The 16,797-nt window shown below is 40.7% G+C and overlaps 1 protein-coding gene across 1 annotated transcript in view; it reads left to right on the top strand.

The window, feature by feature from the left end:
• The first annotated feature begins 304 nt into the window (after nucleotides 1-304).
• ENTPD1 (ectonucleoside triphosphate diphosphohydrolase 1) overlaps nucleotides 305-16,797 on the top strand; it is a 78,919-nt gene continuing 62,426 nt past the window's right edge. Inside the window, exons 1-2 of the mRNA XM_008582608.1 lie at nucleotides 305-332; nucleotides 14,090-14,217. Coding sequence (XP_008580830.1) covers nucleotides 305-332; nucleotides 14,090-14,217 — 156 coding nt within the window. The remainder of the gene's footprint in view (nucleotides 333-14,089; nucleotides 14,218-16,797) is intronic.

Raw genomic sequence — 16,797 nt, forward strand, 5'->3', positions numbered from 1 at the left:
TATGAGAGGGATACAAAGGAGGGTGTTTAATCCATCATTAGAGAAGGGCAAGAGCTTTCAGGAGACTTCCTGATTATCCTGAGCCTCAATTTCCTCATAAGGTAGAGTTAGTTAGATAAAGAAGAGAGGAAAGAAGAGTGTTTTGGGCAGAAGAAAGAAGCAGGGACATTTTTACAAGGCATAAGAATATGAAAAAGAAGGGACATTTAGAGACTAACACCTTAACCTACTCCTGGATCGTGTGGCAAGATGGTTAGCATGGGCTTAAAATTGTTTAAGAGTTTGGCTTTTATTTTGAGGGGCCATGGGCATCATTGAAGAACTTCATACTGGTAGGATCACATAATAAGTTTTGCATTTTTAGGGTGACCAAAGTAGAAGATGGGAAGGGGAAGAGCCTAGAGGTGAGGAGGCCTCTACAGAAGCTGTTATAAGAGTCCAGGGCAGAAATGAGAGAAATGAATGAATTTGAGGTAGAATCAACGAATCTTGGAGTTTGGAGGGAGAAGAGGGAATCTAGAAAGATTGGTGAGGGGAGGTGTTGACCTTTATTGAGCAAATTATGCAGAGAGATTAATTTAGGGGGGGGAGTTAAATTTTAGACATGGTGAGTTTGTTTGTAGAACATCCAAGCAGATGTGTCCAGTAGGTGACTATCATTATGAATCTGGAGATCAAGAGAAAAGCCTGGGCTGGAAATACAGGTCAGGGAATCATGGCCATAAAGACTAGGGAGTTGTCATAACAGAGTTTAGGACATCATCCTTATAGAGATTAGGGGGTTGTCTTCATAGAGTGTAGGGAGTCATTCCCATAGAGATTAAGAGGCCATTGCCATTCATTTGGGTATAGGTATATGAAATGAGATGAACCATGGTCCCAAGATGGAGCACTGCGGAACATTCGTATTTAAAGGGTATGGGCTAAAGAGGGGCCAGCAAGGTAGGGGTCAGAGAAATAGGAGGGTTACTAGAAGAGCCTGGTGTCACTGGAGCCAACAAAGGAGAAAGTTTAAGAAGTAAGAATTCAGGAGTGTCAAATTTTATAGGAAATGTAAATATTGAGATGTGTCTATTGGATTTGGCACTAGGAGGTTGTGGTGATATTTGTGTCAGTGGCTTTAGTAGAATAGTGGGGCAGAAGCCAGGTGCAATGGGTTGAGGAGTGAGTGGGTTGTGGGGAGGTGGAGTTTAGGAACGCACATAGTGTAAGGAGAAAAAAAAAGTTAGAGGAAGTATATAAAGAACTGGTGTGGCATGGATCAGCTCACCAAGGATGCTAGAGGGAGAGAAGTGAAGGTGAGTCAAGTGGAATACAAGGGTACTTCAAAACGTTTGTGGTGCGGGCCGGCCACGTGGCTCACTCGGGAGGGTGCAGTGCTGGTAGCTCTGAGGGGCGAGTTTGGATCTTATATAGGGATGGCCGGTGCGCTCACTGGCTGAGTGTGGTACGGACGACACCGTGCCGAGGGTTGCAATCCCCTTACCGGTCAAACAAACAAACAAACAAAAAAACGTTTGTGGTGCAATGGTCGGTTTGCTCACTTGGTTAGGGCATGGTGCTGATAACACAGATCCTCTTACTGGCCAGCTGCCAAAACTAACAAAATGTTTGTGGAAAAATAGGATTAAAAGACAATATGAATGTTTTTGAAGACCCCCTCATAAACCAGCACATATAAAGCTCTAAGAAGAGAGAAAGTGGCCTCTCCCCACCTGATCCTGAGTGAATGGGTGGAGGGTAGGCCCAGTATTGTCTTTGTTATCCAAATATTGTCTCTGCTAGTTATCCCTTCCGTAAAAATAGGTCTGCCAATGAATGTGTCATTCCCAGAGGTCAGTTCTAGGCAACAAAGATTTTCACCAAAGGTAGAGTAAAAATTTTCTCTTCAATGTGTTCCCTAGTCTTTGGGTTTTCAGGAATTTCTGTAAAGAATTCCAACTATTTTAGCAATCATTTCCAAGTACCATAATATATGCTTCCTTCAGTGTGGTATCCTGAGATTTTACTAAGGTGGAGACACTTTTTTCCCTCCACTCAGAACACTATTGTATTTGCAAGAGAGAGAGCATGTGGAATCACACTTGTCTGCAGTGGCCTTTCTTGTCTGGCTGCACCTCTCCTGCCTCTGTGAGGCTGAGTAAATAAGAAACCAGCCCACCTGGGTGCGAGCAAGAAGTATGCAGATTGTGCTGTACGTGTGGTTCCTGTCGTCTCCACATTGCTTCTGCTTTCTATCAGGAGCCCAGGTTTCATAGGAACAATCTGTTTCATGCCATGGAGTAGAAAGAATAAGAGAGAATTCTATGGAACAAAAAATGCAAAAGATGGGCATATGAGACATAATATCCATTTATTGATTAACAATGATCAGCTCATTTTTTACCTTGTAGAAAAATCGACATAGTAAGATAGCTGGATGAATCAGAGTGGAGGGAGTTTGTTTGGTTATCTCAGAGGTGGTATTCTTCATTACTATCTGGAAAGAACTTTTGGGAAAATGGCATATTGGAGTCTACAGGCCAAGGCACCTTCTCCCCGCTGACCATGCTAGAGGTACACTGACAATTCTTTTAGTTGCCCTTATACTCCATGCAGATGACCTCACCCCCACCATATTTGCATATTTTTTCTTTATTCAGGATACATAATTGAGAAGGACAGTACTTTCTTAGTCATATTCTAGATTTGAGGAAATAGTCAAGCCTCAAGACTGAACACACATTTTTTTTTTTAAAAAGTGTGAGTAATTTTGGTAGGACCTACTGTCATCTATTTCGTACTGGTCTTACTAGTTTTGTTCTTGGAAGACACTTCTGTCTTCAAGGTCCAGGGACCTTTTTCTAACCCTTCCTGCCTACCTCCTCACTAAATGGGTACAAAAAATATGCTTAGAAAAAAAATTTAGGGGACCCTTATACTGTCCCTCTGAAACATTAGTTGTATCTATCACATTCTTGGCAGGAATGAGATACTAATCAATTTAAGATTGAGTTCTCAAGTATCTAAAGTGCAGATACAATATGCTGATGATTGAAGAGAGAGCCAGATGCTTAGATACCGGATGATCTGTGACAAAGTTACCGTGGACATTTGGAAGCTTGACCATACTTATCAGAAGGCCATTCCCTCTTATACTGATATATGACACCACAGGTACCTGAGGGGAGGTGCCAAATTTCTCTCTCAGTAAAGCTTTGAATCCACCCAAAACCTGGCCAAGTGAGACCTGACAATTCTGCCCAAAGAGCAGGGAAGAGATGACATTGATCTGGAAAGAATGAGTGGGAGCCCAGAGGTGGCTGCTTGGACTAATCAGGTTGCTGAGAGGCTGGCAGTGTTCTAGAATGGGCAGAGTCTGTAAGTGAACATCAAGGCACCAGTGCACAACTTCCATTTACCCAGCGCCCACCTGCCTAGCTCCTAGCATCCTTGCCACTGTCCTCCAAACTGGAGACCCTCCATAAATTTTTCCTCTTCAACACGAAGCCTTTGGATTTTTCTAAATTTCTATTAAGAATTTTAAATTGCTTGGGGAATTAAGGAAGGAAGGAAGAAAGGGAAGGGGAAGGCGAGGAAGGAGAAAGAAGGGAAGGGAAAGAATGGAGAGAGGGAGTGAGGAAAGTCATTTGGTAAAATATCTTAAGAATTGCTCTGTGCAGAAGGGAGTCGACGTGCAGGCGTGAGGCTGCTATCCTTTGGGGGACCTACTTGCAGAGCCGACCCTTGGCTGGTGTCTGGGACCTTAGATTTAGGAAGGGTTCCCACTATTCTCAGAACTGATGTGGATGCCTTGCCATGCCTGGATTGTTTGTGCAGGTGGTGTGGTTTGTGCTGGGCACCTGCTTTCCCTCTGGGAGTCTGGCATATTGGTGTGTGCTGTGTGGAAAGTCCCTATGTGCCTGGCTGCCAGTGAAAGCCATAGGCATTGGGTCTCTGGAGAGCTTCTGCTAGACATTTCACATGTGTTGTTGCAAGTCACTGCTGGGGGAATTAAGCGCATCCTGTGTGACTCCACTGGGAGAGGATCCTTGGAAACTTGTGCCTGGTTTCCCCCAGACCTAGCCTGATTTGTCTTTCCTCTTTGTTGATTTTGCTTCATATCCTCTCACTGTAGTAAATCTTGGCCATTAGTATGACTTATGCTGAGTCCCCTGGGTCCTCCTAGTTAATCATCAAACCTGGGGTGGTCTTGGGGACCCCTGACACATGATCCCACTGTAGAACCCCAAGCTCTTTCCCCCAAGGTTACTAGATTCATTTGTATCCTTCCAGAGATGTCTGTGTCTTTTCCCAGTGGGAACATGCTGTATATGGTGTTCCACATTTTGCTCTTCACATAATGTAATATTTTGAAGATAGTTTGCATCAACATCCATAGATCTAGCTCAGTCTTTTTCATGTCTACTTTATAGATGTAGTAGGATTTGTATATCCAGACCCCAGTTGATGGAACTTTAGCCAATTTTGGTCTTTTGCTCTGAAGATAGTTTGCATCAACATCCATAGATCTAGCTCAGTCTTTTTCATGTCTACTTTATAGATATAGTAGGATTTGTATATCCAGACCCCAGTTGATGGAACTTTAGCCAATTTTGGTCTTTTGCTATTACAAACAATGCTGCACCAAACATCCCAATACATACATCTTTTTATATATTCATGAGCAGAGTATATCAGCAGGTTAAATTTCTAGAAGTAGAGTTCTTGGGTCAAAGGATGTACGTGCTTTACCCTTTCATAGATATTACTGAATTGACCCCCACCAAAGAGGTTGTACAAATTTTTACTCCCACCAACATACAAGAAGTGTCTGCTTTCTTTATTGAAAACAGAAATTTTACCTTTCTTTTTTGAGAACACAAAATTTACCCTTTTTAGGTGTTCAGTTCTTTGAGTTTTAGCAAACATATGTAGTTATCTAACCACCATCACAATAAAAATTGAGTATTTCATTTCCATCACTCCAAAAGTTCCCTTGTGGCCCTTTGTAGTCAGTTCCCTGTCCCTACCATGAGCCTTTGCCCATTGGTCTAATTTCTGTCCTTAGCTTTGCCTTTTCCAGAATATCATATCACTCTTGTGAGACTGGCTTCTTTCCACTTAGCTTAATGCTTTTGAGGTTCATCCATGTTGCTGCATTTATTTATTCCTTTTGATTGCTGAGTAGAATTCCATTGTCTGATTGTATCACAATTTGTGTACATTTTCCAGATGATGGACATTTGGATTGTTTTGAGTTTTTGGTGATTACGAATAAAGCTGTTAGAAATATTTAGATTCAGTATTTGTGTGGACATACGCCTTCACTTTTCTTGGGTAAATACAAGTGGGATTGCCTGGTCATATGGTAAGTATATATTTAACTTCATAAGAAACTGCAAAACACTTTTCCAAAGCAGTTGTGGCATTTTACATCCCCAGCAGCAATGTACAAGAGTTCCAGTTGTTCTGTATCCTTACCAACATTTGACATTATTAGTATTTTTAAAATTTTGGTCAATCTAATAAGTGTGTGGTGAATATTATATTCTTATCAAGCTTTTAAAAAACTTTGCTATTCTGATAAGTGATAAAAGATATCTCATCATTTTTCATTTACATTTATTTAATTAAAGGTAATTAGAATACATTTAATATGTTGAGAATATATGTATATTTAAATTGCCTACTTATATTCTTTGCTCATTTTCCTATGACCACCTACTAGTTGATCATTTTCTTAATGATTTTTAATGACTCATGTATGAGGAAAACTAACTTTTTCATAATTGTTGCAAACATTTTTCCCATTTGTCATTTTTTGTTTTGTTTACAGCATATTTGTCTGTGATGTTTTTACATAGCTTCTGAATTTTGTACCTCATGGGTACAAAAATGAGGAGGTAGAAATAAGAGAATTTATGAACACAAGGTAGAAGACGGGGGGCTATAAGGCTAGGCAACCAAGTGAGTCAGTTCACCCCACTTCCGCCATTACCCCACACGAGTGATACATGGCCAGTACATATTTTCTCAGTCTTTCTCACCATCTGCAAATAACCAAGGCTTGTTGACAAATGCAGCTGCTCTGAGAAAGGGTAGAGTCCCAAGGGCACAATTTTTCAGTTTCACATGTGGAAGAAGATTCGTTTAGTGGAAGCAATGTGCTTATTGCAGAGACCATCAATACACCAGATTGTTACGCCTTTTGGCTGGGACACAGGGAATTCCTGTCTGCAGTCTCAGTGACATCACTCTGCCTGAAACAACCCTCCTCCTTGCCAACGCTACACTTAAACATGGTATTCCATGCTGACCACAAAGGCCTATTATGTTCAATGCAATCTATGGGCAAAAGAATTCAGGGGAGGCCAGAAGGGGTGTGGTGAAGAAAGTGTGGGTGGTATGGTGGGAGGAGGTGAGGCGAGAGCTAGGGACAGGGACTCCTTTGCTTCCTTATTTCCCACAGACAAAGCCTCTGTTGGCATTTGATTTTTGCAATCATTAACATTTTTAAAGTCAGGGACAACCAAGTGCAAAGTCAGTTATGTGCTGCTAATCTGAGAAGAGCACACCACACGAAAACTTTGGAGTGGGGGGCCTGGGGTTGGCAGAATCTGATTTGCGGGAAGAGTTTGTTCTGCCCCCCATCCACATCTCCACTGACTGGATGTCAGTCTCTCCTTGGCCAAAGCTGAGCCTCTGAGGGGTCCCACTCAGTATCAGCTCATTTGTTAAGATGAATGCATGCTCCTTTTCTAGCCAAAGAGCTGTGAACTGATAATACCCAGCTAGTTAAAATTTCAAAGAGTGGATGTAAAAGATCATAAATGAAAGCCAGTAACTTCCTTTGAGGTCTGTGGTTCCAGAGATCAATGGGACAGGACATGGGTTATTTGCTCAATTACCTCATCTCTCTCTACCTCTCTTTCCGTTCTCACCCCCACCCCTCTTATTTCCTGGCTCTATCTTCTTGCCTTTGTCTCCCAATCCTATGTCCATCTTATTTTCCCTCCCTCTCCTTTGCCTTTTGCCCTTTAATTAACTGGTCATTATTGAGGCCTTGAAGTTCGTTTTTAGCATTTGTGTTTTTATTGACATTTATACTGACTTCCTTAAGTAAAACACAGGTAGGTAAAAACCTGCTAAATTAAACCACTTTATTTTTGATCTTGACTCCGGATTGATTAGAGAAATATTTTTCCACTTGAATACAACTTTGGATGAATTCTTTTGCATTGGTTCAACTGAGACAAAATGAAGCTGAGTAATTTCTACACATCCCTAATGCTGAGCAACGGTTGTGAAAGCACTGGAGTTGAGGGACTTGGATAAGATCCCTACTCTGCCATTTCTGTAAGATGTATGACTTTGGGCAAATCACTTAACCTTCCTAAGTGGACTTCTGCCACTTAACTGTAAGCTTCTGACTATCAGGGATCAACGACTCCATGATTTTAAAAGGTGGAACATTGGTGTCATAGGTGAGAAGAGCATAGGCAACACCTCTAGCCAAATCCTCAATGTCAGTCACTTTTCATTTTTGGATAATGAGATTGGCTACCACAGACCAGGCAGTACTGGCACCATGCCCCAGGTACTGTATAAGCCTTAATCATGTACTGTAGGGTAGGGTGGTAGTTAAAAGCCTGGGCTCTGGAGCCAGAATGCCAATGTTTAATTGCTGGCCCAACATTTACATCAGTGTAACTTTGGGCAAGTTACTTAACCTCCCTGTGACTTAGTTTCCTCATCTGTAAAGTGATGATAATGATGGCAATAATGGAGCCTGTAAATGTGACCTTATTTGGAAATAGAGTCCTTGTAAGTGTAATTAAGTTAGGGATCTTAATATGAGCTCATCCTGGATTTATGATGAGCCCTAAATCTAATGACTAGTTTCCTCATAAAAAAAAAAAAAAGGAGAGGGAAATTTGACACACAGAGACACAGGGGATAAGGCCATGTGAAAACAAAGGCAGAGATTGGAGTGATGCAGCTACAAGCCAAGGAATGTCAGGAGCCACCAGAAGCTGGAAAAGGCAAGAAAGAAATCTCTTCCAGAGCCTTCAAAGGGAGCATGGCCCTGCCAACACTTTGATTTTGGACTTCTGACCTAAAGAATTGGAAGAGAATAAATTCTGTTGTTTTAAGCCACAAAGTTTGTGGTAATTTCTTGTGGCAGCTCTAGGAGACTGATACAGATTTTATACGATGACAATAATAGTACAACTACCTCATAAGCTTATAGGGAGGGTTAAATTTGTTGCTATATTTAAAGTGCTAAGAGTAGAATCTGGAATACAGTAGAAGCTCTTTAAGTATAGGCTGTTATGTATTGTTAGCTCATTGAATCTTACGTAGCAACCCTATGAAGTAGGTACTATTATGACTCCCATTGGAAGCTTAAAGTGACTAAGCAAAGGTAAGCCTGTCTGGATTCTGCTCTAGCTTGAACCATCCCCCAGAAGTCTCCCCAGAAGTGGAGTTTGGCTTTCTGATGATGGATCCTGGTGACTATTGGCCCTGTGATTTTTCATGATGATGGCCTCTCAGCAAAGATTCTCCAGTGGTGAGCCACCAGGAAGTCCAGAAGGCATTGATAAGACTGTCCCATGTGATGGTGTTTACTTCTCCTGGATGTGTCTGCCCCGTCCTGGTTTTGGCAGAAGCTCTGCTGTGATGGAACCAGACTCTTTCTACACTTGGCTATGTGGTTGTCCTATGGCCTGACCTGATTGGGGTAGCCTCAGCACCTCATCAGCACAAGAGGCTGGGGTTTGCTTTCCTAAAAGGCTACACCTTTACTCTCCAGGGACTTCAGTGTCCCCTGATGATTCCTTGTTCACCCCTAAAGTGCTGAGCATAAATTATATAAATGACTCTATAAGTGAGTCAGATCACTCAGAGTAAGGCAGAGCCCTCACTGGTATCCTCAAGGCCCCATGAGCAAGGCACCCCCGTTACCCCTGTGACCATCTCTTACTACTCTCCTCATCACTCCTCCAGCCACACTGGCCTTGTGGCCAGGCACTGTTCCAACCCCAGGGCCTTTGCACATGCAATTCCAATTGCCTTAAATAGTCTTGCCCCAGAAATGCTCTTGCATGCTTTCTCCCTGCTCCCTTGACTTTGTTACTGAAGATCACCTTCTTGGAGAGGCCTTTCCTAATCACTCTATCCTTCCTCTTCACCTTCCTTGCCTTTCCTCACTCCTTAGCACTTATAATTATGTAACATACTATACATTTTACCTATTTATCTTGTTATTGTCTTTTCCTCCAAACTAGAATTTAAGCACCTTGCAGATGGGGACATTTATCTATTTTGTTCACTGCTGTAGCTCAGAGTCTAGGGCAGGTCTACTGCATAGTGTAATGCATTCAATAAATAACTGAATGACTTATTAAAAGAATGAATGAAGCCCATCCCTCTCTCCAACAACTATAGAACTTTCAAATTGAAATGGTTCAAACTATTAAATAACTAGAGATAGCACATGAAGAGAGAACTACTGGAATAATTGAGCTTTGATGAGTATGGAGAGGAACATAGCCTCCTATCGAGCTTGATTTTGAAGGAGACAAGGAAAAAGACCTGGTGGAGAATGAGGGGAATGGAATTCCAAGTGAAGGAAATCTCACATTGGAAAAAATTCGGAGAATCTAAAATTCATCCCTTCTTTCGTTCAACGTGGGATATAGCAATGAGCAAGCCAAAAAAAAGTCCATGTGTGCAGGGAGCTTGCATTCTAGTGGTCATAAGGTCAGGCATTCTGATCTTGTACACAAACAGATCTGCTTGTTAGTGCTGTGAGATGGGAAGGGCTTAAATATCTGAAGGGCTAGGAGGTCTAGGTAGACCAACGTGGCTTTCATCTGGCATGCAGCCGGAAGCTACTATATGTTCTTGATCAGAAATTGACATCCTTAGGAATGTCAATTATGGACGATTTCTCCAACTACATGAAGGATGGCTTCTGATAGGGAAGAGAATTAGGAAGGGCGGGAGTCACCAGAAAAAGCCATTGTGGAAGATCAGATATGAAACAGGGATAACTGGAACAACGGGGGTGGATATCACTATAGAAGAAAGTCGGTATAAGGGGCCTAGGACAGCAACTACATGAAGGATGGCTTCTGATAGGGAAGAGAATTAGGAAGGGCGGGAGTCACCAGAAAAAGCCATTGTGGAAGATCAGATATGAAACAGGGGTAACTGGAACAACGGGGGTGGATATCACTATAGAAGAAAGTCGGTATAAGGGGCCTAGGACAAAGCAACCAGGAGAGGATCTTAAAGCCCTTGAGTGTGAGAACAGCCTAAATATGTGTCCCCAAGAAGAACTCCCTGATGGAGAGGAAAGAATGTGGCAGAGATGGTGTTGAGACCTTGTCTCTGGGAGATGGGGAAGTGGCAAGACGAGATTAGGGCCAGTCCCCTGACCGTCAGTGATTGTTTCATCATCTGGCTATGTAAACACAGGAAGGACCACAGCCCTCCCCTGATGTTTACTTGTCAGCGCTTGTCCACATTTGTTGTTTTGCTCTCTGTATGACAAGTCAAGCTTGGTCCAGATGTGTCCTATCAGAAATTGGAAACAATTTGAATCTAGTTCAGTTATACTGAATCCTCAAAGCAAAACTTTTATTTTTGCATGAAATTCACCATATCTGTCAACATCCCAAATCTGTTTAATAGAATAAAGGTTTAAGATATTATATTTTTGGTATCATGAAGTACAAATGATGAGATTTCTCTGTACAGCAGAATTTTGACTAAGAACAAAATTAAATACTCTTGATTTTCATTTTAATGGCATCCTAATAGGACATCATGATGACCGTGTAGGAATAAAAAAAGCCAGCTTTTTTTTTTTTTTTTGCTTCTGACATAATTGGCTTGAAATCAGTTGGTAGGACATGAAAGGAAAAAGAATAAAAAGAGCCAGCTTTTTTTTTTTTGCTTCTGACATAATTGGCTTGAAATCAGTTGGTAGGACATGAAAGGAAAAAAATGGGTAGGAAGTGGTAGTCTTGAATTCTCTAGTATAGTGAGCCAATAAAGAAAAAAGAAAAACAAAACAAAACAAAAAAACCCACTACGTTTTGCCATTGGATACCTCTAGTATAATTGTTTTTTGAAATACCATTTCACATAGTATGATGGAAACCACATTTCTGTTATCCCTGAGTCAAATGAAGGGCTTTTCAGGGGGAAGACAGTCAATGTGAATTTTTCATAATAGAACTTCACCATAGCAGTCACGGGATCCGAAAGAGCTCTAGGGACCCAAGAAGAGGTGGGCAGTTACCTAAGTGGTTCCCCTTTTAGGACCACATACCAAATATTTCAGTCTGGACACCCATGTCTAGCACCTCCTCCTGAGAAGAGTCCTGCTTCCTGCATATGATCAGGGTTTTTGAAAACTGCCTGCCATGTAGTCCATGAGAGAGATATCATTTTAATTACTCCTCTCTGGGTAATCTAATTGGTTACATGAAAACAAACTTAGTCATTGTTTTTTTGGTAATAAAGCTTTTGAAAATCGTGTGTGGAAAATTCCTAGCTTTCTCTCTGACCTAAGTTGTTTTTCTTATTCTATCTTTAATAAGAAATAAGATTATGATGAAAAGCTTGAATATATTTTAGTAATGCAGATATCATTGTAAAAGCTGGGCACATGTGGAACAGTGTACATCCAATTGTTCAGTGATTATAAGGAACTAGTAAATATTCTTATTAGAAAAAGGAGGAAACAATTATAGTCACATCAAGTTGGTTCCCACCTCAGGCTTTTGCAGTTTTTCTTCCTTCCTCCTGGAATGTTCTTACCCCTTCTCATAGCTGGTATTTTCTTATCGTCCAGGTCTCAGTTCACATGTCATCTTCTCAGAGAGGCTTTCTTGACCTTCAATCTAATACCCTCCTCTCCACCCCAACTCTGCTGCAAGTCACTCTATCACATTCCTTGGTTTTAATTTCTTCTTAGCACTTATCATGATCTGAAATCACTTATTTATGTACTTCTTTTCCAATTTTCTGTTTCCCTAACTAGATGGTACACTCCAAAGAGCAGGGACCGTGTCGGTCTTTTTCACTGTAGTAATCTGTATGCTAAGAATAGTGCCTGAAAAGATGTGGAAGGAAAATGAGATAGCGAAACAGTCATATTTACGAAAAGAAAAGAACTAAATAGGTAGACCTTTTTGAACAGCTTGAGAGAATAGAGCATTCAAAATTCTACCACAGTAGAAATATTGATAACAATGTGCTGCCCTTGGGTATTGTACAGTCATATTTACGAAAAGAAAAGAACTAAATAGGTAGACCTTTTTGAACAGCTTGAGAGAATAAAGCATTCAAAATTCTACCACAGTAGAAATATTGATAACAATGTGCTGCCCTTGGGTATTGTATTTATCGTAGTCCATCTAAAGCACATGCTTGTTGGAGCTGTGCTTGTCAATATCACAACTTTGGAAACTAAGGTGGGGAGTCCTTAAAGGGTTCTTTTCCAGATTCCAGAGCCCTAGCATCAAAGAGGGCATTTTTGCTACAGCAGTTGTATCAGGATATTTCAAGTAATTAAAATTTTGACAACACCTGGGTCAGAGCATAAGTCTTATGTGAGGATGGGCTCAGGGTCGGTTGACTTAACTGCTCAAAATGTCATCAAGGACTCAGGTTCTCCTCGTCTCTCTGCCACTCCATTACTGAATGTCATCCCATCCAGGCAGGACAGTGTCTAAGGAAGAAGAGTGAATGTTTCATTTTTTCCCCCTAGACATGTCCTAGCAGACTTCCTCCAGGGTCTCATGGGCCATAATTAGGTACATACCCATTGTTCACCGGTGAGGGAATGAGATCACACAGACCAATCAGGTCCATCCCTAAGCTTGGGAGAGCAGCAGGCATCTGAGTAAAATGGGAAGGGAGAAGGGGAGAGATGCTGTATATATCATCTGCTGTTCCTTGTTTGGAAGCAGTACATAATGGTGTTGCTAAAACTTTTTCCCCTAAGCTTTGTATTGTTTGGTCTGATGGGTAAAGACTGGTTTAAGATTCTGGGGTTGATACAGACTGAAGACGCATATGGTTCCAGTCCTTTGGACTAAGTCCAAGTTTCTGCTCAAGAGCTTGAGGAAGAGCTGCATTTCAGTGACCAGCCAGCTGCTGCTGACAAGAGGCAAGGAGGAGGAGGAGACTCGGGCTTCTCTTTCAGCTGTTTTGATCCCACCCTTTGTCCTTAGAGAAGTGCAGACTATTCTGGAGAACCATCTCATTTCCATATGTTTCTATGTTATATTATCCTATTCTTCCTCCCCAAAGCCTAGGAATAAAGTTTGGGGATAGTTTGGAAAGTTAAGAAAGAAAGAGATGGTTTAGTGGTCAGGATGGAGGGAATACGTACCCATTCCATTTCCTGTTCACCTCCTCTATACGATCTGTTTATATATGATCAAAGTAACTTTTGCCTTTTAAAAATTCTGATATTGGAGCTTTTTTATGTCCCATGACAGTGTAAGACTAAGAATAGACGAAATGTGAAAAATGATCTGAAATGTTCAAAATCTCTTACCCTCTAGCCTGTTGCCAATTGCTTGCCATATAAGGGTGTTTGAAGTGCAAGGGGTATGTCAAGCCAGGAGATGTCACGAGGTGATGGGATTCGGTGGTTGATCATATATTCTTAATACTTTTAAACATCTTAAACATTTTGTGGTAGATTTAAAAAATGAGGAGGGAAATCTTGTTTAATATCACTTGTTATTTGTACCTTGATAGCCTTATATAACCTGTTAAACAAACTTTCAATTTGGGACTCTTTTCTCTCTTCATTCCATACTTGATCACTGACCTCGTTTTGTTCATTCTCCTCGCCATGGCCACTAACTCAGTCTTGGCTCTCATCACAGTACAGACATTCTTTTGTTCTTGAATTATTTCCCAGTTACTTTGCAAGTGCCTTATGGATAAAGATTGGCTTTTACCTATCTCTGATACCTAATCACCAGATAGCCATCACAAGACTAGGCAGAAAGAGGAGAAAAATCAGTGTTTATTGATTTCTTGTTGATGTTTTCCCTTCTGCTTTTGGTTTTAGATTCTGAGGTGAAGATATTTTGCTCCAGAAATATCCTGGCCATCCTTGGCTTCTCCTGCATTATAGCTGTGATAGCTTTGATCGCTGTGGGGCTGACTCAGAACAAACCATTGCCAGAAAATGTCAACGTAAGTCAAATTCATTAGTGTGCGCACGCAGGCACGCGCGTGTGTGTGTTATAAAGGGCCTGGGTAGGGCAGGGGAAGGAGGGTTAAGGTAAATCAGAACATACAGGAGGAGTTGAGGTTCTAGCAGCCCAGAAACAAGTAAATATCAGTTAGATTAGGGGAATAAAATGGAAATTGATCTCATTCTGAAAGAGGGAATGCCTTGAATCAATTAGTGGTGGAAAGATAATTGCCTTTATGATTGTTCAGCAAACTCATTAAATCAATACTGTGACAGAGATAAATGCTTTATTCATGTCATCCAGATCTGTATTATACTATGCTGATGTTCTATGATCTAGTACTGTCTCTACTTCTTACATTGTTTTATCATGGGTGAGTCACAACCTTGCCCTCTTTGTTCGTTTTAGTCCGTTATTATTACTGTCACCAAAATAACAACATTTATTAGACAGCTCTGTATAGAGCACTTAAACAGTCAGAGATTGTGAGGAGGATGTGTTCCATCTTCAAAAATATTAAAGCAAGCAGCAAAGTCCATTTAAAAAACCCAGAGAACACATATATGTATCAAGTATAGTTATTTGAAATAAATTCATGGATGCTCAGATTTCTTATGAAATTTCTGCATTTGAAGAGCTAGTTAAAATCACTAAAAATCATTAGGGTCATTACCTCTTTGTGATGTCTTCTGCTTCCTTTTCAATTTATCAAAGTAAATTTTCAGATATGAATATCACACAAGTATCGTGTAATATGGTCATTATTTTATTTAATCTGTTAATAAAAAAGCATGTCGTAGATTTAAGTTTATATTTTAAACATACCATTTTAAACATTCACTGAAATTACAGTAAACAAATCTACAAGGGCCCAGGTGATACCAATATGCTGATGAGAATATATTCATGTGGGTAGTGACATACCTAGAAGAAGACTTGACCACAGAGGCTCTGGAAGAAATGTGTAGAAGTATGTTCTCTCGTATTTGAAGATGGTGAACTGTGAGGCTGGAAATATGGAAGGATATGCCAGGCTTCTGAAACTTTTGCCACTCACCTAAATCACCACTGTATAGCGGAGGCATGGGTGTCCTGTTGGCATCATTTTGTCCTAAATGTTCTCTCGTATTTGAAGATGGTGAACTGTGAGGCTGGAAATATGGAAGGATATGCCAGGCTTCTGAAACTTTTGCCACCCACCTAAATCACCACTGTATAGCGGAGGCATGGGTGTCCTGTTGGCATCATTTTGTCCTAAAAGTTCAACCCAGTGGGGCTTTGTACAGTAGCCCCTTTGTCAGGACTATCTCATTGTCAGTGGTCTCTTCCTTTTAATGTTGATTGTTGTTGGTTCTCTTGGCAAAACTTCAGTCACAGTTGAAGCCTCATTACGTTTTGTTTCTGATATTTGTTTACCAGCTCCAAAAGTACGTGATTGCCTTCTTGATTTGACCTTTTTACATGTTCGGTATTGCATCACTGAAGAAGGGGAGTGCCTAGCGAATTCCATGACAGACTTGAGCTCTATGTTTCCAGTGAATATTTGTGGTTGTGGATGACCTTTTCTCATTCATAGTGGTCTTCAAGTCTGTTGTGCTTCAGTGTTGCTATGTTGGCCTCGAAAAATGAAACAAGGTCTTTAGCATTCTTTAAATAAAAGGTATGAGTATTTGAAGAGCAGTCACTGGAATCTGAAGTGAATCTTTTGTAGTAATATCACTGATTTATTCTGAGCAAAGATAATTTTATATATTCAAACTAGTCATTTGTTGAGGTTACACTCTAATTTCAATAAGATTTCTGATATATATTGGGGACAAAATATTTTAGGAGCCTGTTTTCTGGTGATGGCTTTAATCTGTGCTGTCTCTGATTTGATAGCCACTAGCAACATACAGCCCTTTAAGTTTCAGTTAATTAAAATTAAATAAAATTAAAAATTAGGTCCCTCAGTTGCAATAGCCACATTTTTTTTTTTGTCTTTTTCGTGACCGGGTAGGGGGTCGCAACCCTTGGTGTAGTGTAGCCCACACCGTGCTCAGCCAGTGAGCGCACCGGCCATTCCTACATAGGATCCGAACCCGTGGCGAGAGTGTCGCTGTGCTCCCAGCGCCGCACTCTCCCGAGTGCGCCACGGGCTTGGCCCAATAGCCACATTTTAAGTGCTCAATAGCCATACGTGGCTGCTAGCTACTATCTTGGATAATACAGACATAGAAAATTTTCATCACTGCAGAAAATTCTTTTGGATATTACTGCTTTAGAGCATACTATTTGATATAATCTCCGAAATCATTCAAAACTAAGTTTAATGAATAAGGTGCATGATAAAACATTTTATAAAATCTAAAATGAGGAACAACAAAAAAGGAGGCTTATTTTCTTTTCTTGCATGGTTTGTAAACAAGTACCAGGATCATCCCAAATATCATGGGCTACTTAACTGTTTTGAGTAGTTTGTTGGGATAAATGTATTTGCCAAAAATCACCATTTAAAAGATAACTCTTATTTGTATATTTGTATCTAGAACATTTGTTTTAAGAACATGTAATCTCATCACTTTATGATCATACCTCA

This window comes from Galeopterus variegatus, unplaced genomic scaffold, assembly GCF_000696425.1.
Source record: "Galeopterus variegatus unplaced genomic scaffold, G_variegatus-3.0.2 Scaffold2680, whole genome shotgun sequence".
Classification (NCBI taxonomy): domain Eukaryota; kingdom Metazoa; phylum Chordata; class Mammalia; order Dermoptera; family Cynocephalidae; genus Galeopterus; species Galeopterus variegatus.